Here is a 23,603-nt window from a genome sequence, read left to right as displayed (position 1 = left end):
CGAGTACATCTGAATAATTTCTATTTATTACTTTCAGTACAATAATAAATTGGACAACAGTTTTGACACCTCTTCGTAGGAGGCTCTAGGTAAAGGTGTAAAAGCTGTTTATTTACTTAAGTCTAAAGATTTCATACCGACGCTAAAAACGAAGATTTTTTGGCACGAAACGCTGAAATAAAATTGGGAACTTATTGTGTGCGCGTTTAGCACCTCGTCCGAAACCGATAAAAACGTTCGAAATATTAAAACGTAAATTCCGTCATCTCTTTCCTGGCATCTGGTATCACAGCACTCGACGTTTTCCCTCTTACACTCTATGATAACAAAAGGATTAAAATCTCCACTTAAAACTAATAGAAACATGATAATATAAAACTCTAAGTAAGTAAACGACCGTTTCTCACTACGACATAGTGAGATTGGAAATTCTAAATAATTGATTTCTCGTCACAAACAAGAGGGGCGGATCGATTCGAAGTTTTTCGTATTTATATAGCAAAGTTATCATAGTTTACCGTCCGAAACAATCGATCGCTCGTCGAGCGTCAGACGATGGTAGTTTTATAAATTATCTAATAATAAATATCTCTTACCATGAAAATATATTAACCTTTCTATGTACAACGTTTAGGAAATCATATAAGCGTGAGTCACAGATTGAGCTAAACCTATAGAAGCCTTTGAAGCAACGAGGTAGCCAAGTAATTAATGAAATAAATAGTGAATCCGTTTTATCGACATCCGTCCTAAAATCTATCTATCTTATTATAATCACCCTGTGGAATGTCGCACCTTCGCATCAGAAATCAATCCTCATTTGAACTTGCACGTAAATCTTATTTACTAAACAAATAATTGTGATATGAAAGTTAACGTTCGCAAGATGCTTGCAAATCTTACACAGGATCATTATTTTTAAAAAATCAAGCAAAATCAGATACAAATAAAATATTTACATGAATTTTACACAGGTTGACAAAAAATGTCTCAATTAAAACTAATTATTTACAATTGATATTTTATTGTCACCATATTATCGTGGTGAATTATTACTAAGACTTCTTCCACGCGACGCCACTTTAGTCGTATTTGAACTAAAGATGCCGATTATTTCACTAAATACGTAATTAATATAAAATAATTATATTTAAAGCGTTTAGGATTCAGTTGGGGATGAGTTTTTTTTTCTGAATATGTAGAATCGGTAATTAATTTTGTCATAGCTGAAGTATTATTACGAGTATATTGACAAATTTGAGTAGCGCCGAGTGAAAAAGCATCAACAATGTAAAAACAATCACCGATGTGTCGTACATCGTAAGACCGGGATGTACAAAAAGGAAGAAATAATCGCAGATCCCCATCAATTTCTGTTCACCAGATTAAAAAAGGTAAAAATCTAACAGTACGGCTCGTCCCGAGCCAGGGAGAGTCGAATGAGAAGCGCCTTGTACAAAAATAACACCAATTATTTCACCATACCTTACAACAGAGATACTCTAATACACTTAAGGGACATGCGATATCGCACTTACAAAACTCACCCTCGACAAGGACCGGCTTGTGCGTTAATTCTTAAGCTTCGCTGGCGGATATCGCAGTCTGAAGTAGGATTAACGACACATATTATGCCTAAACACGTCTTCTACGAAACTGACTACAACGTGAGATCATCGTTTCAGTTAGATAATGCTAAGTAGGTACATAAAATACTCCATTTTCATAGGCTAAACTGTACTGTGGGACGTCGGACTTGGTTAATTGATACGAACTTTTGACACAGATATTTAACGATATACCTAGGTACATATTTAGTAACAAGGAATTCAAATATACATAGATTTATTTTCCAGTCAATCTTTGACGTATTTCACAGCAGTACTGCCTAGTTCTGTACTGTTTTGGAATTCTAAAGGTGTTCAGCGCTAGTTTTGCAGGAGATGACTTCGAGACGGCAACACCTTTAACCTAATAAAATTACTAATAGTTGTTCTGTAGACAATTATTTTCGACAATCTCCCGCAAAACACTAAGACTCGTTAACACCTCTTTAACTACAGTATCAAGCGATTGAAGTGCTAATGATGCCGAGCCGTTTACGCGAACGTGTGTAAGGTGACGGGTTCAAAGTCGTTGTGTGTGGGCGGCCTGACTGGCAAGTCTTCCTGGGAAGAAGGCGCCGCCAAGAGGCTAGTCCCTTCCTGGATGTACACGTTTGTTACGCGATTCTACAACAAAATTTAATTAAGTTTATTTTGAAGATTAATTCCCATCCGTGCCTACAAGGTTACTTAGAAGTCAAAGCTTTACCTCCTGTTTATCGTATTTGTAGATTTCATGGAGGCGGTAACTCTTTTTTCCTTCTGAATTCGTTTGTTCATAATTCGGATTGTGAAAAGTGATAGGGCAGCTCGAGTCTCGGTGGGTTTCTTTCAATTCGCCGTCACGGTCCTTGAGCACTCGGACTGTAATGCAAAACGCAAAATAAAACACCTAATCGTATAGTCGGTATTGCTTCCTTTCAGAAACTTTTTTAACATACTTTATGGACTTACTAGAATATTAGACTGTAAATATCATCTCGGTGAGAGAGAATACTCACGACAAACAAAGCCAATAGCCATAGCTCCGATGATGATGATGACCACAACAGAGGCCCCGATGAAGATGGCTCCGGTGTGAGATTGTGATTCTGGAGCGGGAGTAGCCAACTCGATATGTTCGTAGTCCATGTAATCGTAGTTAGGTGGGTAGTGGGAGGGCATACGGAGTTCCACCTTCTGTTTCGGTGCTGTAAATGGATCCTCATCAGTAACATTTATAGAAACTCCCGTCTATGCTTCGCTAACATTGCTCGTAACAGATGCTTATGTTTATTTCCTATAACCAGCAAATCTTATACATAATACCTAAGTCTCAAGTAGTTTAAGAATGTCTTTTCCCATTTATTTGAGACACAACAACGTTAGATTTTAAGAAGTGAATGGGTTACTTTAATATTTTAGCTTCTCTTAATAATATTGATTAGTCTCAACTGAAAGTTATTAATTCAGTGGTTTATTAACATTTTGAACGTACTTGTAGAACAAACGACGTCGGAGTGGTCGGGACAAGCGCACACGTAGTCGTGCCCTTTAAAGAAGCAGAAGTGTGTGCACCCGCCATTGTCCTCCATGCACGGGTTCCAGCCGTGCTGTCGCTGGTGCGACACTGCCTTTATCTCCATGGCCATTTCAAAATTTGAGCTAACTGCTGTTACGTTCTTTCCTGTGTTCTTTTCTGCGCGCATCACGGCCTTTTTGTTCCAATCCGTCCAATAGATGAATTCGCCAAACTGCAAACGATTTTTTTTACGATTTCTGTCTTGCGTTTCTTCTTCATAAACATAATTTATCAGAAATGAATGAGTAAATTTTATGAATGTGTTTTTTTTTCTTGTTTGATAAAATAATGGACATAACATTTATCACTAACTAACAAAGACACATACATTAACACACAAAATAACAATACTTAAAGAAATAAATAAAATAAAAAATATAATGAGAGATATCCAAAAAAATGTTTTGTTCCCTTTTCCCATTCGGTTCGTTTCAAGTGTGTAATGCGTGTGTGCTGTGGTTATAATTGGCCCTGGCTCAGAATTACGATGAGGAGCAGCGCTGGTCATTCTGCGTGATGATTTTTGTTGAGTAAGTAGATGTATCTTATAGCTGCGACTAAAATTTGACTTAATAATCGACGACTACCTGGGTCATTCCGAAAGGGTTCTTTGCATCTGGCACAAGTTGAACGCGATGAAGGCCGTTCAGGTCAGAAGTATCGATCCTATTCTTCAAGGCGTCAGTCCAGTATAATCTGCGTTCTACGTAGTCAATGGTTAGTCCATTCGGAAAACCTAGATCATGGTCGACGATAATTTTCCTCGTGGTTCCGTCCAACGCCGCTCTTTCTATGCTAGGATTCTCTCCCCAATCGCTCCAGTATAAGTAGCTAAAAGAAGATTTCAGCAAATTATAAAAATAGGAAATATAGGTTTATTTTTTCTTCATAATATATTTAATAAGATAACAAACAACAAACCCTTTCGCTGGAAACACAGCAACAGATCGCGGTTCATCGAGGCCTGATATTAAGACTTTTCTCCAACTTCCGTCCAGCTTAGCCACCTCCACCACCTTTGCATAATCACACAAGCAAGTCAGCAAACGTTAACTGGAGTAGCAATTGTAACGTCTTTTGAAACTTTTAATTAATCTAAGTAATACGAATATATACCTTATATTTATTGTCGGTCCAGTACAAATTGTCAGCTATCCAGTCGACGGCGAGACCGTTCGGCGTCTCCAGGGTCGTGTTCACTATCATTTTGTTTTCTGTCATGTTTTCCATATTCAATGTCCTGTAAACATTTATCGAATATCACAATCTAATTAATACCCATAGTTCATATTAAAAATGCATTGCTGATGTAGATTAAGCTTTGTTGAAACTGAGACTAACCTGATCTCATGAAGCTTAACATCAGTGTAGAATATAAGTTTCTTATCCCAATGAAAGTCGATCGCTATAGAGCTCTCCATGTGTTGTACGGGAATATTGATATCTTTCAACTCGGGCGTGTCGAGGGAAATTATCGTCATGCTGGTACGGGTGGCGAACGTGAGGAAGTTCTCCGGGTGCTTCTTGCACATCTTGGGCTCCGGTGTCGTGTCGTTCTCAAAGAGCAATCCAGTGGGACATGCGCAGGAAAACCCTCGAGAGTTTCGTAGACAGAGATGTGAACATCCGCCATTGTTTGTGCCACAGACATTTTCTAGCTTGTAGTCACTCTTTAAATAAAAAAAAACATTCACTGAATGATTACCGTTGCGTCTAAAAGAAAATTTAGCGGCGCATGCATTTGCTTTTGGAAATATAATATATAATATACATAAAATTGAATAAGTTTGTGGTACATTTTAAGTTAAGGAAACTAGGTTTTAAAAAATCTTAGTTAAAATTACTTGAATCGCTCTAATATCCATCAGTCCCTCGAGATTCTCGCGTATAATGATTTGGTCCTGCACGTTGTTCTTATCGGCTCTATGCAGAGCCTTAGTTTTCCAGTCAGTCCAATAGATGTACTGTCCCACAATAACGATACCGTACGGATATGGCACATTACTAAGAATAGTCTTTCGGGCCCATCCATTGAAGTCCGCGCTCTCGATAGTGTTTGCTTTAGCGTCGTTCCAGTAGATTCGGTTTTCTAAGCGATCTACGGCTAGACCATTGGGCCATTCCACACTTTGGGATACAATTACACGCCTGGAAGAAGTAGACTCGCTATAGAAATGGAATATTACGACCTTAAACTAAATATGTATGTTTGCCGGATAGTAATATTTTGATAAAGAAACCTAGTATTCTTATTGTTTTTCGGATGAACGCACTACGAAGCTTTTGAGTTAACATACCTATGAGTTCCGTCCATGTCAGCTCTTTCAATCTTAGCCTCTGTTCCCCAGTCAGACCAGAACATGTAGCCTCGTTCGTAATGCAAAGCGATGCCGCGAGGAGAATCTGGAAAACACAAATTATAGCCAGTTCTTTTATGAAAAAGTTGAAATATAATATTGTTAATATATTTAAGCGTTGTTGACTCAGTTATTGAAGCGTGTCACTTTTAAGCTCGAGGTCCTGCGTTTGAATCCTAGCTGTGTACATTTATTTCTATGTGCGCAATAAGCACTTTCTGAATTATTAGTATGTCAGGCACAGGCTGCGGATCGTTTACTAGTCTATAAAATAATAGGCCATTTCTTCTCGTCCTTTCTACGTACCAGTATATTTAAAAACATTTCATCATTTACCTAATCCTGTCCACACGAGCACTTTCCGATTAGAGCCATCTAGTTCCGCTACTTCAATGCTGTTTCGACCTCCGTCAGTCCAATAGATCTAACAAACAAAATATAGATGGTAAAAGATAAAGCCAAACAAAACGTTATAGGTATATTGTGTTTTTATCTTCTGTTAGACCAAATCAGGCGTGTTCTACTTTAAAGGCAAATAAAAGCCTTGACTTTTCCACTCACCTTCCTACCAGTAGAGTCGACGGCTAGGCTGTCAGCTGTCTGCAGTCCTCGGGTGATGATAGTCTTGATCTGGGAGCCAAATCTATCCCCACGACGAATAACCCGCTCCGCCGTATCCGTCCAGTAAATAAGACCTTACAAAATTAAATATTTTTTAATTAAGGAAATGCACGTCACGTAATGGACGGCCAGATACTGGGTTTGATTCCTAGCTAAAAATATTTTTTGAGTTATCCTCGAAACGATTAATAAAGAACAAAAATATAAAAATCGCAAGATTTGTTTACAATATATTAGTGTTGGTAATACATTATTATTATGTAATAACAATATCTTACCAGTCTGATGATCGACATCGACTCCAAGAACATTTTTAAGTCCTCGGAATGGGAACACGACATCGACCAGGTACGGGACATCGAAGGAGACGAAACGAATGTCGAGGCGATGAGCGAATATCAGGAAATTCACTGGGCCGTCCGCGCATCTTTTACCGTCCTCCTGTCAAACGAAGCTATTTTTAATTACGTTTTTTTAAGGGAAATGTAATAAATAAGAAAGATAGAAAGATGTTAGTAGTACACAATCTCCAGTACAATAAGACGAAATTACCATAAGTTTAACTCCCGTAGGACACGCACACGTTCTTCCGTTGGGTTTCAGAAGGCAGAGATGTGAACATCCACCATTATTTCTGCTACAACTGTAGGAAACGCTTAATGTTATAATACAAATTGTACCACATTTTCGCACGTATTTTTGTAGTATGTCCTCACCGGTTACTCCCACCCTTCCTGTCCTTATGGAACACCCTAACGTCCATCAGTCCTTCGACGCCTGCACCCAGCGTTCTGCGGTTCTTTCCGGTGAACTTATTCGCAGCTTGTATTGAGTTCGTATCCCAGTCCGTCCAGAATACTTCGTCACCGTAGAGGTCGAGTCCAAAGGGATGTGGGAGGTGTTGACCTACAAAAAACGTTCCTATTAAGTTTGTCGGTTAATACTAGGTACAATCTATCCTTAGTTAACGGCTTACCAATTAATACAGCACGGCCGGTGCCATCAAGGTTTGCGTATTCAATGGTGCGGTTGCCGTCAGTCCAGTAAATTCGATTGTTCGCCAAGTCCAGAGCCAGGCCGTTGGGCCACGTCATATCCCCGAATATCAAGCGCCTTCGATTACCACCATCCATGTCAGCCTTTTCTATGCACGGGTTTAGACCCCAATCTGACCAGTACATCACGCCACCTATAAAAATATTATCTTAATACTCAAACATTAACAGAATATTTAAAAAATGTAAAGTGTAAACTAATTCTTATATCTTACGAAATAACAGATAGATAGAAGAGATGTTGCAATATCAAAACTATATTTTGCAATATGGTGCTAATTCAACACACAATGCTAAGTTAACAATTATGTACACCCCGAGACTTTATAATCGTTTTGGAAAATAAGCATTTGTTCTCTATAATAATAATATGTTTTTTCAGGATATGTTTCTTTTAAACTACATGTATTAAATGTCAATAATTATGAACAGGTCCATTTCTTCATCGTCCTAAGACCATTTTTTTTAAATCTTCATCTTCTAGATGTTTCACATGTTGACGTTGATTTTGCCAATTATCTAGCGTAATTGGTTGCAATGTAACTTCCGTCAATTAAACTTTTTCTTTTCGGTCTTGGGGAACTTTTTGACGTAATCTTAAAACTTCTCGATGGTGAAATTTTAAGGTGTACCTACATTGGTGGCTCTTTATTTTGTTTCATTAAGTCAACAATGCTTTCGTCCAATGATAATATACTCGTATATATAAATAAGCCCCTTTTTCGTAACCAGAACTGGGCATTTCAGCTTTTAGCTGCTCATAAATAAATAAATCGTTTATTTGCCAAGATAGTGGTACAATTACATCGAACAACAAGAAAAATCCGCACAATCAGCCATATATAAATAGGCATGCAAATGTCATATAAATAAAATGCCATAGTTGGAGTTTCATTCGTTCGAGTGGTAGGAGGCGTTGTTTATTATCGCAAGAGATTTTCTGATAAATTCGATATCTCTCCCTCTTCTCTTCTGACACCCACTTGAGGAAATTTCATGAATTAATCTCATCGTGGTAATCAGAGGATTTGGGTTGAGACTTAAAAATCAATAATGAATCATCAACGAAGCTGTCTCTTGACCGTGAGCAATTAATAATTCATCAACTCCCAGCAGAGTCGTTGCCACTTTGCAAACATTTCTTCGAGTGTTATGAATAAACCTTTCATCTAAATATACGACAGGCCTTTTTTCAAACGTGCGGTTCGTTTCTAATGTACTTAAGGTGATATCAGACGGTTCATTTTTTGTTCATTTTCACCTTTCATTCGGTACATTTCACTCGAAATGAAATGTCTGAACAAAAAATGAAACACGAGTGCCGAATGAATGCATTAGTGAACCGATCCAACAGTGTTGGATATTGGCATCCGGTATCTTTCATTCCCACTCCGAATGAACGAGAAATGAACGGTCTGAACACTGAGAGAACGTTCATTCGGATTCGGCCATTTTATTTCGAGTCCTGTAGCCGACGGACATCACGTTGTCGACGAAGTTATAACTTTTTTTTCTGTGTGTTATTATATTGTTTTCATGCGGCAAAATGGTGTTCAAGTGGAACGATCAAAATACATTACTTTTTTTTTAAATAAATTTCTTCTTTCAATCCATGGTCGCCCACCACCGTCGACGTTTTCTTTGCTTCTTTTTAGTCAACTCTTTGATTAAATGATCACAAATTAAACTAATTCCAAGACGTACGACTTCATTCGATGACATATTTAAAAGAAAGAACAATGAATGTTCATTTCTGTATCATTTCGTCTAAGCCGTGTGAACATAGAATGAAAAAAAATGAAGCATTCACTCGAGTGAACAATCATTCGAGTGAACCGTCTGATATCACCTTTACCTTCTCTTAAGGTGATATCAGACGGTTCACTCGAATGATTGTTCACTCGAGTGAATGCTTCATTTTTTTTCATTCTATGTTCACACGGCTTAGACGAAATTATACAGAAATGAACATTCATTGTTCTTTCTTTTAAATATGTCATCGAATGAAGTCGTACGTCTTGGAATTAGTTTAATTTGTGATCATTTAATCAAAGAGTTGACAAAAAAGATGCAAAGAAAACGTCGACGGTGGTGGGTGCGACCATGGATTGAAAGAAGAAATGATGTGTGATGTGTGACGTGATGTCCGTCGGCTACAGGACTCGAAACAAAATGGCCGAATCCGAATGAACGTTCTCTCAGAGTTCAGACCGTTCATTTCTCGTTCATTCGGAGTGGGAATGAAAGATACCGGATGCCAATATCCAACACTGTTGGATCGGTTCACTAATGATTTCATTCGGCACTCGTGTTTCATTTTTTGTTCAGACATTTCATTTCGAGTGAAATGTACCTAATGAAAGGTGAAAATGAACAAAAAATGAACCGTCTGATATCACCTTTATTTTTTAATGTATATTGCGCAATAATTTATTTTCTTTTAGACTGACATCTTTTGTGTTGAAATGCAATAAATTCCCGTATTCCATGCAACGTTACTACGTATTACCTTGTTTCCATAAAAAATAATATCTTCCCGCAATACTGCACTGTAACTTACTAAGTAGGCAAAATTGACAAAAGTAATTCCGACTTCTTTCGTGAAAATGACGTTATTGAAAGCCGCGAACTTTGAATCAATCTGTGTCCTCTATCTATGAATATGCCCCCGAACCTCTGCAACCCCCTCCGCCTTTTCTCTAGTCCTGCGGAGGCCCGTGCGCAATCAGGTCGGTTAATTTGCCACGCCAAAATCAATCGTCAGTACGAATTCTCTTAACTCTATCAATGGTCCGAGTATACCAATTAAATAATTTGAATAAGATCTAGGTGGTCGTTAAGTGCGTGTGTGTATTGTGAATATGAAAAAGAAGTGTGAATTTACATTTAGAACAAGTGCTTCGTTTCAGGGAAAGGAAAATGAAACATTTATCGTTTGTTATAAATAAGCAAGACTTTATTTTTTTATAATATGGAAAGCTATGACTTTATCTATGACAGATATAATTATCTTGTTGATAGTTAGAAAGAGAGATAATAGCACGATTTAGGATCAAAGTAAAGTGAAATAAACAAATTCCGTGCAGATTCTCTTATTCCAGATTCCGAATTGAGTATAATGTAATGACACAAAAATTTATTTTAAACTATTTTATTCCGTTTTCGAAAACGACTACAAAGTCACGCTACGTTTTCCTATAAAAATACCGTTTCTTATGCTCTGCATTTTTGTCGTGTAATACTTAATAATACTTTACGCATAATATTATATTGTCATGAGGAAGATACCTTTAGGATCGACCACGATGTCTCGTGGCTTGTCAATGTTCTCCCAAGCCAGGAGATTTCTCATGGTACCGTTTGAGTTGGAAACCTCTATCCTATTAGTGCCTGCATCTGTCCAGTACAACTTGTCTGTTATCCAATCGTAGGCTAATCCGGCCGGTGATACTACAACGGAAACATAACGTAGTGCACATACTTATTTACCGATAAACTAATTTCAATCTACTGAATATTCTGAAGAAAATATTTGCTCCGGATTTCTTGTCATTGTGAAAAAATACTTAAAAATAATTTTCACAATTTCTAATTTTGAAATATCTCGTTTTGATAATTTAATTTTGTTAAAAAGTTTGGGTTTTTTTATCTGAACGTGTAGTCAAGTACGGTGTTCCAGATATCTTCGTACTTACTTAAATTTGTGCTCACGACTACAGTCTGATTCGATCCATTAAGGTAAGCTCTATTTATGGTGTCTTTTTCCACGTCCGTCCAGAATATTCTCTTCCGGGCGTGGTCCCAGTCGAGAGCGACCGCCGATTTGATCGAATCCACCGGGATTACCTAAAATTATTAAGGAACTGATAGTAAAATAGTTAGCAAGGAATGAGATTTTTTTACTGATATTGTTGCCACGGGAAACCAGTATATATAATAAAGACAAGTACATTCGGTTCTTAGCTAAAAAGCCGTTCATACCATGTCCAAAGAGTCCATCTGCTTACGTGGATTGAGAAGTTTCAGTCTTATATCTTTTCTTCTTGCAAACAATAACAATTTTTCAGGTGTATCTTCACACGTGCGACTGAAACAAAAATGGAATGAGCACTTTGCCTTGATTTCCAAACAGGAAGAATGCAGGGAATACTATTAATAACTCACCCGTCAGATTTAAGATTAAAACCGATCGGGCATCGACAAGTGCAGCCGTTACTGTTTGGGAGACAAAGATGTGAACAGCCGCCGTTGTTTGAGCCGCAACGGTTCTTGTAGGTGGTCGACTGTCGTAAAGGGTGGAAACTGGAATAGAAGAGACGTGTTACACCTTTAGCCGCGTTTGTTCGCCTTTTTAGGGGATTTATAGTTTGTACCTACCTCTGTATGTCCATGGGCACTTGTAAGCTCGCGTGTATTGTCTGCATGCCCATGCCGGTTTTCTTATTGATAGTCGATATGCTCTTGGTGTGCCAGTCCGTCCAGTAGATGGCGTCTTCGAATACCGTTAGTGCGAAGGGATGAGGTACACCTTTGCTTGTTATCTACGCGATAAAAAGTGTTTTAATTAGGAATTTTATATTATAAGATAGCTAATGTGCGGAACGAGAAACCAGAAGTATTAATCTTGATATAAAAGTATGTCATTGTCATTAACTGATATACTCAAGAACAATGAGCTTATTAAACGATACCGGAAGCCGGAGTCGTTCATTAAATGATTCCTAAGAGTAGATTTCTTATTATATATATGAAAGTGTGTGTTCTTGAAGGTAAACGTAACTAATTCCTATATATAATAAAAACTGACCCGTTTCCTATCTCTGCCATCAAACGAAGCCTTTTCGATAGCGTGGTGTTTAGCATCTGCCCAATATATCTTGGACTCCGTGTAGTCAATAGTAAGACCGTTGGGCCAAAAGATTTCGTCCACGATGACGCTCTTACGTCTACTGCCGTCCATATCAGCCCGCTCGATTTTAGGATTTGGCCCTGATAATGGAGAGTATTATTGTTATTTATTTATTTTATCAGGTAAAATAATCCATCATTATGTTAGTATAAACTTACAAGGGGCGAAAAGGGTGATTTTCACTTGTTTACTACAACGAGCAAATCTAGGAGCCAACATATTACCTCTGGCCGCTACTGGCCTGCGTTCCCGTTCTATGTCGATATTATCTTTTAAATTTTCAGATAGCATATGCCCAAGATATTTAAATTCCTTCACTCTCTGGATGCCAAGACTATTTAGAGAAATATTATGAAACATCCCCGAGCATATACCATATCCCCCAAAGACCATGTATTTACATTGTAAATGAGGCCATGCTTACAAGCGTATACCTTATACACACGCAGCATTTCCGTAATCGCCCCTACTGTCGGAGCCAGCAGCACCATATCATCAGCATAACTAAGGTTGTTGATGCTTACTCCATTAACTCTACAACCTACACACATGCTGCTAAGTTCTACGATCAGGTCGTTAATGTACAGATTAAATAGTTTAGGAGATGACAGACCACCCTGTCTTACACCACTCTCCGACCTATACGATGTAGAAAAAGCATTAGACCACTTCACAGTGCTGTTCTGGTTGGCATACCAAAATTTAAATATATTTAACAGTTGAGTTGGCACACCCCTGTCCTCCATCTTCCTCCAAATATAAGTATTGATTTAGAAAAAAACTAGCTAACAACTTTTAGAATGTGTAAGAACTAAGACTACCACTTAATTCTAACTTGAATATTGTCTTTTTGTGACACGCAATTCAGAGCTTGCACATCAGCCCTATGGATATTAAGAATCCCCCACAACCAGTCCAGAAGAACTCAAATCAGGGTGATACCGACTTACCCCAATCCGTCCAGAATACGAGAGCGTCTCCTGGATGTACAGCGATGGCCCTGGGTTTGTCCAAATCACTGGCCGCTAATACCGCCCGCTGTAATCCATTCAACGTTGCCACTTCAACTCTTCGCGTCCCCGAATCCGTCCAGAAGAGAAGATCGTGAATCCAATCTACCGCCACCCCGCTTGGTGTTTCCAATCCCCATCGTATCACATCTGTTGAATTCCGCATATTTAGCGTACAATTATGGAATTTAAACTGATTTTATTAGTCAGATTTATTTATTTTGATCTCGTATATCCTAATGGTGGAATCAGGTTAGATTGCACAGAACGCCGATGACTTACATGCGGTACAAAATAAACAATAAAACAAATGTCTCTTTTAAACTGTGGAACATTAAAACTGCACAAATAAATTACTGATAAAATATTCTGTAAAGCTACCTGTCATATTGTTGCTCTCTAAGGGCGCCACTCGAATGACCTTCATGTTGTTTTCAGTCCAAAAGAGTAATTTCTTTTTATAATGGTAGTCCAAAGCAACTGCATTGTGCAGTCCTTTTAGAACTGTCACGTAATTGTCTCCGGATAACCACACCTTTAAAAGTGGAAATATTTACATTAACTTAAACCCCGAATTTAGCGTTTATATCTGTTAGTAGGTGTATTTGAATGTTCTATACATTCACTCGCAACCAGTAATCAACTGACTAAAAAACTACTCGATACTTTCAATAAATAATTTTTAAGCGTAAATTTTCAGATTGAATTTTAATGTTATTCTAATCATCTGGGATATTTAATGTATTTACCTTACGGACACCGATACTGTTTGAAAATAGCAATGTAGGTGATTCTCCGGTTGCCTTACAGGAACGTTCGTCCGGTCGCAGTACGTAGCCTGTCATACATCCACAACGGAAGCTGCCTTGAGTATTGGAACACGTCTGGGAGCAAACTGGGTCCTGCTCGTACATACATTCGTCGATGTCTCGGCAACTGAATGTATTGTATTGTAAACATAAACATTTATAGCCTGATTTTTCATTCCGTACAATTCTGACATTTCATAAGCGTTGCTAATAACCGAGTTCTCCACCGAAAAAGGGAAAAAATGTGACCCATGTCAGGGCAATAAAAAATAATTTTTTTTTATGTTTTACCTACAAAAAGGTAAATCTAAATACTTACTTACTCAACAACAAATATTTCAATATCACGAACAATATTTCTAATTATCTTAACAGGTTTAGTAAACCTTTAAAAAAAATTACCTTTACTTGTGCGTTTTTTACTGTTTGTGATGAAAAGGGACGCAATTATCACTCGCGTTAAAACCACTTTTAATGTGAGCACCGCACTTAATTAAATATATACATTCACTGACAAATAAAATGTATACGTATAGACTCAGATGTTCAGACTCGTACTAAAATTGAAAAATGTGCCTGGCCTAGCTGTCAGAATTCTATGGAATAAAAAATCAGAGTATAGTATTGTTTATTATATTTAATCATAAAGCGTAATTTAGGTTGAGTCAAACAAGGGTTACAAGAATGAAGCGTCAAAAAATGTTTAAACCAAATTGCTAAAAAATACCACAAAAACTTCATACCTGTAACCGTCGTCATTCAGGAGATAACCTATCGGGCAAGAACACGCCGGTTTTCCATCGTGTGTGGTGATACACTCCCTCTCACATTTATCTCTTCCGGAACATTTTCGCTTCTTTGGACATTTCTCTTCGTCGTCACCCTGAGGACAGTCGTTCATGCCATCGCAGACGTGTTTTCTGTTCACACAGTTACGGAATGCTGACTTTGTTTGTAACTTGCACATGTATTGGTCTTCTTCGCAGTTTACTTCACAATTTGTTTCATCCTCACCGTTGGAGCAGTCGCGGACGCCGTCGCATAACCAGGTTTTCTACAAAGCCGTGTTTGGTTACATTCTGAGTCGTGAAATATTTAAATGTTTCTTAGGAATGCTTACCGATATGCAACGCCTGTCCTCACACGTGAACTCATCTGCAGTGCAATTCCGTATGCCGAGTGCTTCGCAGTTGAGCTCGTCGTCACCGTCCGTGCAGTCTCTGTCCATGTTGCATCGCCAACTCTTAGGAATGCATCTTCCGTCGTTGCACCTATTATATTTGTAAAAGTAAATTTTAATGTAAGCTGACAACTCTGTCTCTCATGTTTGATATTTCATATTTTATGTTTAAAAAAGGAATAAGACAGTGTTATGCAATTAAAAAATTTTGATCACCGAACGATCAGTGAAACAGATAAAAGAAATAATTAGTCAACTTACTTATACTCGGTGGTTTTGCAATTTCCAGGCAGAAGAGGGCAAGAGTCCTCGTCGGTCCAGTCACCACAATCGTTGTCACCGTCGCACCGGAAGTCTTTACGCACGCACTTTCCATTGTCGCACTGAATTTCGTTTTCGCCGCACCGTAAGAGATCGACAGCTGTACATATTACAATAACACTGCATAAAAGTAGTTATTCATTAATTAATGTATTACATATACTTGGGAATAACTTAAGAGCATATGTCGATATTATCTTACTGCATCTCTCAATGGGGTGGAGCAGCATCGTCTTCCATCAAGGAATTTAAGCGTGCTTAACCTTGTCTTAAGATACCCTATATAAATCCTTTTCACTACCCAGATCCAAAATTGTAGATACGATGAGAAAAAACGTGTGTCTACTTATGTACACGCGTTAGAAGTTATACTTCTTTGGCGTAATAATTTTCTTCGAGTACTTTATAGGGATGTTTCCCTCTTCGCAGAAACCTTTTAAAACCACTGTCGGTCGAACTATCGTGGTTTCGAAGTAGGTTAGTATATGTCCGAACCAAAAATCCTAGTAAAATCTAGTTTATCTTATCCACTATAAAATGTCATGATGCGAATAATAATTAAATAAAAACATATGTTAAGATCAGCAGCCCCGGGATAGACATATTAAGACATTTTGACAGATGGTTTGAATGTTGGTGTTCTGTTTTGTTTCTATCAGATATGAGCGTTGCTTTTCCCACTTACGGCAATGGATCTCGTCCGAGCCGTCAGGGCAATCGGCCTCCTTATCGCATCGCCAGTGAAGAGGTATGCAGTCGCCTGATATACACGTGAACTGATTGTCTCTGCATCTAGACACAACACAAAAGTAACGATTACTTTAATCTTGTCCTAACGCCTGGCTTCGACCTTCGTCAAAGACATTTAAATGAATAAAGCGGCCATTGAGAAAATGGAAATACATTCCTAATCTAGAAAAAGTAAAAACAAGGTTATTGTGATATAACTGCATACAATTGCAAGAAGCTGTGTAATTTTTGGAATTAAATTATCTTTTATTCGCCGAGGTGTTTACTGTTAGACTTATATAGGTAAATATGAGTAAGTTTTTAACTTGTTGTTTAACTAAAAATAACTGGTACAATGCTCGACGACCGTCAAGCCTTGTTATTGCTAAGTAGAGAAAATTCTATTTCCGACGAAGACTTATTCAATTAAAATCGGATAATACGTTAAGGTCAAGAGCTGCTAAGAAATAACATAATTAAAAACAGTTTGTTTCAATACATCGCTCGCCCACGGAAATGGATATATTGGGTCGGGATGGCGCAAGGCTTGTGTGGGCGCGTTGCCATGGTGACGGGAAACCCGCCCGCCCCGGCGCGCTCCCCTCTCCCCTCGCCGCCCGACGCAATATCGATCCGCCCGGTGCAGGCTAGCCTCGATTTTAACGATACCTCACAAACGGTTTCAGAATCATCATATTACCCTTCAGATTCAGACATTAATAGATCTCGTAGTTTGATTATTTTAAATAAAATATTTAATAAATTGAAATCAATTCACTTATGTAAACTGCGACTGTCGTGTCGACGGAATCGAATCCGTGCTTTTTTTATCTACTTGTTCAAAATTAATTTCTTACTTAAAGAGTACAATTAATTTGTACAAGCACATAAGTCGCTAAGTGCAACAGCCTTATAGCGAATAACCGAACGCATTCTGAAACTTTTTTAGTATTTTATTTGAGTATTATTTTTTATTAAGAAAAAGACACAGTGTATGTACAGAAGAATATTTAATCTTAACACGTTTAACCTGATTCTATAAAGATATAGAGGCTAAATTATATCATAATATTATGGTCAGATCGTTCCGATAAAATAGTAATTGAAAATGTATTTAGTGAAATTTCGTTACATAATGTTACGTAACTCACGAAGGCGACGAAGGGTGATATCACGTAATGTATGCAAAATAAATCTATTGACGTAACTCGACGTCGACGAGATCCTCATCAATGGGATTATTTCCATCTCGGCAACCATTACCATACTACAGAGTACAGTGGATAGTTTTAGTATTCATTAACCATTGATATAAAATGCATTCTTCATTAATATTTACGCACACGTCACTTACGGTTAATTAACGGTTAATGACTTTGCTACTCAAAGTATACGTATATATATATACGTTAACGGTGTTCACAAGATTTCTTTGTGTCAAATACTGTTTTCAACGTGAACAAAATTATACCACGATGAAAATTTATGAAATTTTATTAACATGAGACTGGAGGTTGTTCCGACTTTAGTCCACTGCGGACTTTATTTTTTATTATTATAACCGACCCCGATAATTTTCTTACTTGTCTTTTGAGCAGTTAATTTCATCAGTGTTGTCGCGGCAGTCGTTATCTCCATCGCACATCCACTCTTTATGAATGCACAGTCCGTTGGTACACGAGAACTGCACTTCGGTACAGTTCAAGTCAGAACCTAGTGTAAGTAAAAAAGCATTTAAACATTTATAATTTCAATAAGTACGCAGTGACACAGAAAGTGTGGTAATAGAAATTTATGGACAGCAATTTTATTCCCATTTTAACCAGAACAAATAGCACTGTCCTGCGTTTTGTTTGTTTTGTGTAGTTCAAAAACGTCTTCGAATTAGATATCGTCAAATGAATAAATTATGTACAGAAGTAGCTTAAGATTACAATATATGCTAATTCAGAACCATTAAGCTGAAGTTGGATTTGTAAAATCAAAGACGTTCAATAACGAGCGCCTGCTGAGTTATACTTACGTATATATATCTTGATAGTACAAGTATGCAAGAAGTCGACGGCTTAAGAGTTTATCTGTAGAAGACAGTGTTAATACCTATTTAATGAAAAGTAGTAAATAAAAGTCACCACAATGAGTCTCATCGGAGAAGTCACCGCAGTCGTTGTCCCCATCGCAGATCCAGTCAAAGGAGATGCAGACATTGGTACCGTGGCAGAGCGTGCGGTTGTCCTGTTCATCGCATGACTTGTTGCAGCCGACTTCGTCTTCGTTGTCCTTACAGTCCGTATTGCCATCGCACCGCTTTTCAAGATCGATGCATGTACAGGATGCCTGACATCATAAAACTTATATCGCATCACGACTTATGTATCGATAATTTAAACGACAATAATTCTATTATAAGTGAAAATATTTATAAGAATATGGAGATAATTGCGAATGTACTACATAAAGTCAAAGTCAAAAGCCAAAATCGTTTATTCATATAAGGTAACACTAGGTACACTTATGAACGTCAAAAAAAGAAATACATATTATATGCTTCTAATTTTACATTTACTGCCAGTTCTCAAATTAAGGACGTAGAACGGAAAAGAAGTACTGGCAATAAACTCTCCGCCACTATTTTTAATCGCCAAGTTTTTTATTTTACACAATGTTTGTACTGAGCTGCAACCATTACACCATGTTCCACATGACTTGACTAATAAATTAATAGTTAATTAATAATAATAAAATAGTTAATAAATTAAAAACAAAGATTTTTCCTCTATCAGCAGGAGGCATGGCAAAATAGGAGCACGCACTTACATTCTCGTGGGAACAACACGAATAACTATTGAAATACATAAACGCGTAACATAAGTATACGATATATTTTTGAAACATGTATGTTTTGTATATTTCTATAAGGATTACATAACATAGTTTTTTTTTATTATTATTAGTATAAGGTCTGAAAACATACCTGACAAGCAAAATATTCTTTGGTACATGGCACATGGCATCCGCCGTCATCACCTCCATCATCAATATCATCAGCCACTACGTAAGAATCCCTCGGATTTATGTAAACTCGTCCAATAGCTGTCAAAGACATCACATTATTACGCTGCATAAATACTTTTTATTATAATAATAAAATCAACTTGCTTCAACTACAGAAATCTTGTTGTTAAATTAATGCTCTTATGTCGGCGTCGATAAACAATACTCACGGTGCCAAGCATCCACTCGCGTATATGGGTTGTGAGGTCTAATGCCAGGGACCTGCATGGGCCCCGGTATTCCAATAATGGGGGGTTGGTATGGTAGCACACGCCCCACCGAACGAGTGTCCGGCGCCGGAGGCTCCAAAGATCCATTCGTGTAACGACTGTGTGGTATCGCGTCATCACAAAATCCTAATTAACAAATTTACCGTCATGGTTAATAATGAAAACATGGAATTGTGTATAAAATGCGGCGCATTTAGCAATATTTGCGTATGCTTCATTGATGCCTAAACATCAGCTGTACCTTCCGATACGAAGCACCTTGGCCGGTGATCGATCCCAGGTAAATTAAAACATATGATAAATATTTGAACTCACCGGTATGAAGGACGTATATCGCAATTATGTTGAGAATTAACATTTGTTGGGTCAGCATTGTAAAAGCTGTGAAGTCGACTATTACACAGGGCACCATTTAGGTGACCTGGTCGTGCTCGATTTCGTTTAATCTAGGTCTCGGGGAGTCTAACATGGCTCGCTGTATTCCAATGCTTCGGACCACCTATTGGAAAATACAAAATATTATACTCATTACTGAAATATAATATTCTAGGTCTAGGATTCATTGGCCCAGATGCCGGAATATTGTGCTCAACGAAACACTACTTATCAGACATTGCCCTTGTCATATTTTAATCGTTAAAAAAAATTCGTGCGATCAGCCAAAGGTGGGAACTGACCAAAGTTACGATGTGTAATGTAGCATTCGCATCGAGCGTGTAACGCATCGAGCATGTTACGCTGTGTTTTAAAATCGGCGTAACATGCTCGTCAAACGTCTGTGCTCCGCTTTCACCGCCAGTGTTCACGAGATGGCCGACAGCGGGGACGCGTTGGTATCTTTGATTCTACTTAATTATTGTTTCATACAAATTAAGAAGAATAAAAAACGTTACTGGAGACCAAACTTATTTAAAAACAGAGGCTTATGTGGTGGTTTGTCATTGATAGCAACTTTGAAAAACCAAATGATTACTGGACAGTATAAAAACTTTGTACGCATGTCTCCGATCGATTTTGAAGTACTGTTGAATTTATTTGCTCTGGATGAGCTGGGTTCCACAACACTTCCTCTTTTCTTCCATTTTATAGAGAAACACAGAGATTTTTCTTTGTTCCACTCCATGTTTGATTGATTGACGTGTGATTACTCGCGACGCGCGTGCGCTCGGGACGACTTTTGACAAAGAGCGTACTGACCGAACCGTGTACCACTCAAAGGATTCGCCAAAAAACCGACAGCCGGGTGGAGCACTCAAAGCGAGCAACGAGCGGCTAGTTGCTCGCTGGTTTCCCCGTAACTCGACGTACTGACTGCACGAATGCTCGCTGTGTAACATTACATTACATGTTACATTACACCTCGTAACGTTGGTCAGTTCCCACCTCAAGATGCGCGCACCACACCAATGTTACACCTTTAAATTTAAATTTACTTGTACATTAAGGGAATTATCGGAAGGAAATCGAAAATATAAACCGTAAAAGGTATCTCAACTAAACTTAACAATGTACCAAAAAGTTTAATATAATTAAAGTCAAAATCCAATTAGCACTATGAAATTCCAAGGTGGCTAAAAGAAGGTATTTTTCATTATCCTTTTAGTTACACAATAGTTCTATTTTTATCGACGTATCTAAATTGATGTCGAAGACAAAAATAACTTGTAACTTAATTCATAATAGCGATACTGACGTCAATGTGTGGGTGAACTGAATTTATATCAAGTCAATTTGTATAATGAGATTGTCTTATATATTGAATAGAAAGAATGTATACAGTGGATGCCATCATAGAACCTTAATCTACTTCGAGTTAGCATAGTATATATGCACTTATCGTATCTGTTTCGTTGATTGATTTACTTTATTGATACGTAATAGGCTGACACACGTTTTTTGGGATATAGATAGAAGCAATATATGTATATGTAAGCATATAATATGTATATCATAAGATAACAAAATCCGCAAGTTTACAAATACTTAACTGTCGTAGGATTCTAAACGAGAAATAAATTATATTATTTTCGCCCTCATTTTCGCAAATTTGTCAATTTGCAATGTCTCGTGGTAAATTTATAAACTAACGGAAATCCGTTTAGATTCGGTAAGGTTAGGTTAGTGACTTATACAATTTTCAATTTTCTTTAGTTATTTATTATTTTACGCGTAAGTTCGGTAAGTTTATTGCGGATTTTGTTATATTCCGGTGACATATATATTGCATATAAATAGATCAGCCCATGGACCTTCTTCAAGGTCGGTATTAATTTGATAAGAAAAAACATTTTTATATTATTTATTATAGTATGAACTGCGTAGAAATTCTTTGAATGGTTTTTTACATTTGTGTTCCATCCTTTGATTAGTAAAGTGAGGTGGCGGCCGGGAAAGTTGGACTGAATGTGTAATCGATAGATATTCATTTCTAGTATCGTGTTAGACTTCTCGTATGATAAATATTAAAATAGCAACACAGTTTCAGTCTCACGGTTAAACATTCGTCTCTTGAGAGACAGTAGTCGTGAAGGTAATAATGAGGAGAGCGATAACTTAGACACAAAAATGGACAAAATAAGTCAGCCTTTCTTTATTAGCCTTTAAAGAACATAATCAAAGAAACAGATGCAGAAATATAGCATTGCGTAAATTAATATTATTTATAAGTACGTTATTAGAACTGAGTAGATCCACATGCATATGAAATGTAGCGTAGCTATAGTGTAGCTTTAGAAAATTCAACTGTACCTGAGAACGGAAGGTCAATACAAAAATACTTTAAATGGTAGTTTAGATTAATTAAAATGCTTATATAATAAGCCTAAGATGTAAGCAGCCATTTTGAAGATTGAAAGTCTGAATCTCGAGACTGGGCATGCGCGGAATAAGCGCTCCGAACTACTTGTTGATCCCGATTCCATTCACTACGCACAGCCTTGCGCATTCTACGCCGTAACTTACAAATTTCCATAAATTATTATCTCACGTTTTTTCCAATTGATTACATTATTCTTCCGAACATAATTGCTCGTAACAAATTTTACTTCATAACATTCTTTTCGGGGTTTGACAAGGCGTAAATAAGAAATAATATGTATCTATGTATGGCTGTTAAAATAAAGTCGATTAACGTAAACTTTCAGTAATATAACATTAACATGTATAGGGCATTCTTCATCAAGAATCGAACCGCTTAAAACAGTAACGATGGTAATGATGTCTTTGTGGACAAATCTAAAGTCTATTCTAGATTTGTATCAGAATACAAGGAAATGGTTAAAATAGCATATTATATTTTAGCAATATTTCATATTTGATATCTCATACACGTTATGTTTAATATACGTAATTAAAGAAGCATTGATTTGATCTCGTAAATAAAATGTTAATTTACATTTTTGTGGGGATTTTTTTTTATTATATACATGATCTTATATAGAAAATAAGTTGGTGTGGTGGAAACACAAACTGGTTTTTCTGTCCACCAGGACGTGGTGAACAGGTTTTGCATAGTTTTCTAAATTTGGAATTGCAAACTCATATTCTTTAATATCGAAATAATGTAATAAGAAATGGCATCATTTAAATACAAGCAAACCGGTCGATCAATACGGCTCAGAGGCTGCGCGTGTGTCCATCCCCCTCCTCTCCGAACCTAAGCTACCCGAACCCCGCCACCCACGGATGTGACCGTGAAAATTTTATGCGACGCCAATTTTAAAATTAATTATGTATATATAAAACATTAAGAATTATCCACTGGGAAACTCCCACATATTATGGTCTAGTAGCCGACAATTTTTTTTACAGGTATACAATATTCATAGTTTATCTCGGATTATCTAAATAGTCTCTGACATTACTGATTAAGATTATAATTAGACCAATTATAACGATAAATCATTCCGTTATAAACTAGTCGGTCCATGTTGGGTCCACGGTACATACCTTTCCCTCAACCACAATAGCACAAGTAAGACATTCTCCACACAAAATCACAAAACAGTTTTCCAGTTTCAGAATCACTGAAATATTGTTTTTTAGTAACAATTGAATCCAAGTTATTCGGGCACTTAGACTGACGCGATCCTCTCCGTAACGGGGAAGGTACTGAGTGATCTGGAACCTTACCCGCCCGTCCTGCGCTTTGCGCCCCGCGGTCT

The 23,603-nt window shown here is 37.4% G+C and overlaps 1 protein-coding gene across 1 annotated transcript; it reads right to left on the bottom strand.

Annotated features, from left to right (window-relative positions):
• Positions 1-8: 8 nt before the first annotated feature.
• Positions 9-23,599, bottom strand: LOC125061178 (low-density lipoprotein receptor-related protein 4-like). Its single transcript, XM_047666415.1, has 35 exons — positions 23,389-23,599; positions 19,756-19,939; positions 19,381-19,566; positions 19,131-19,249; positions 18,289-18,493; positions 17,740-17,869; positions 16,113-16,219; positions 15,368-15,527; positions 15,047-15,197; positions 14,670-14,980; positions 13,867-14,053; positions 13,499-13,652; positions 13,058-13,267; positions 12,006-12,187; positions 11,576-11,739; positions 11,363-11,500; positions 11,180-11,285; positions 10,894-11,044; positions 10,487-10,648; positions 7,120-7,332; positions 6,860-7,049; positions 6,696-6,786; positions 6,422-6,584; positions 6,084-6,217; positions 5,859-5,946; positions 5,463-5,568; positions 5,010-5,313; positions 4,507-4,835; positions 4,282-4,405; positions 4,087-4,181; positions 3,753-3,996; positions 3,082-3,337; positions 2,606-2,794; positions 2,314-2,468; positions 9-2,231 (listed from the first exon to the last, which is right to left on the bottom strand). Exons 2-35 carry the CDS (start codon positions 19,850-19,852, stop codon positions 2,100-2,102), a joined length of 5,733 nt encoding a protein of 1,910 aa, XP_047522371.1. The 5' UTR covers positions 19,853-19,939; positions 23,389-23,599; the 3' UTR covers positions 9-2,099.
• Between the last annotated feature and the right edge of the window lie 4 nt (positions 23,600-23,603).

Source organism: Pieris napi, chromosome 23 (genome assembly GCF_905475465.1).
Source record: "Pieris napi chromosome 23, ilPieNapi1.2, whole genome shotgun sequence".
NCBI classification, from domain to species: Eukaryota; Metazoa; Arthropoda; class Insecta; order Lepidoptera; family Pieridae; genus Pieris; species Pieris napi.
This window is presented reverse-complemented; position numbering and strand designations above follow the sequence as displayed.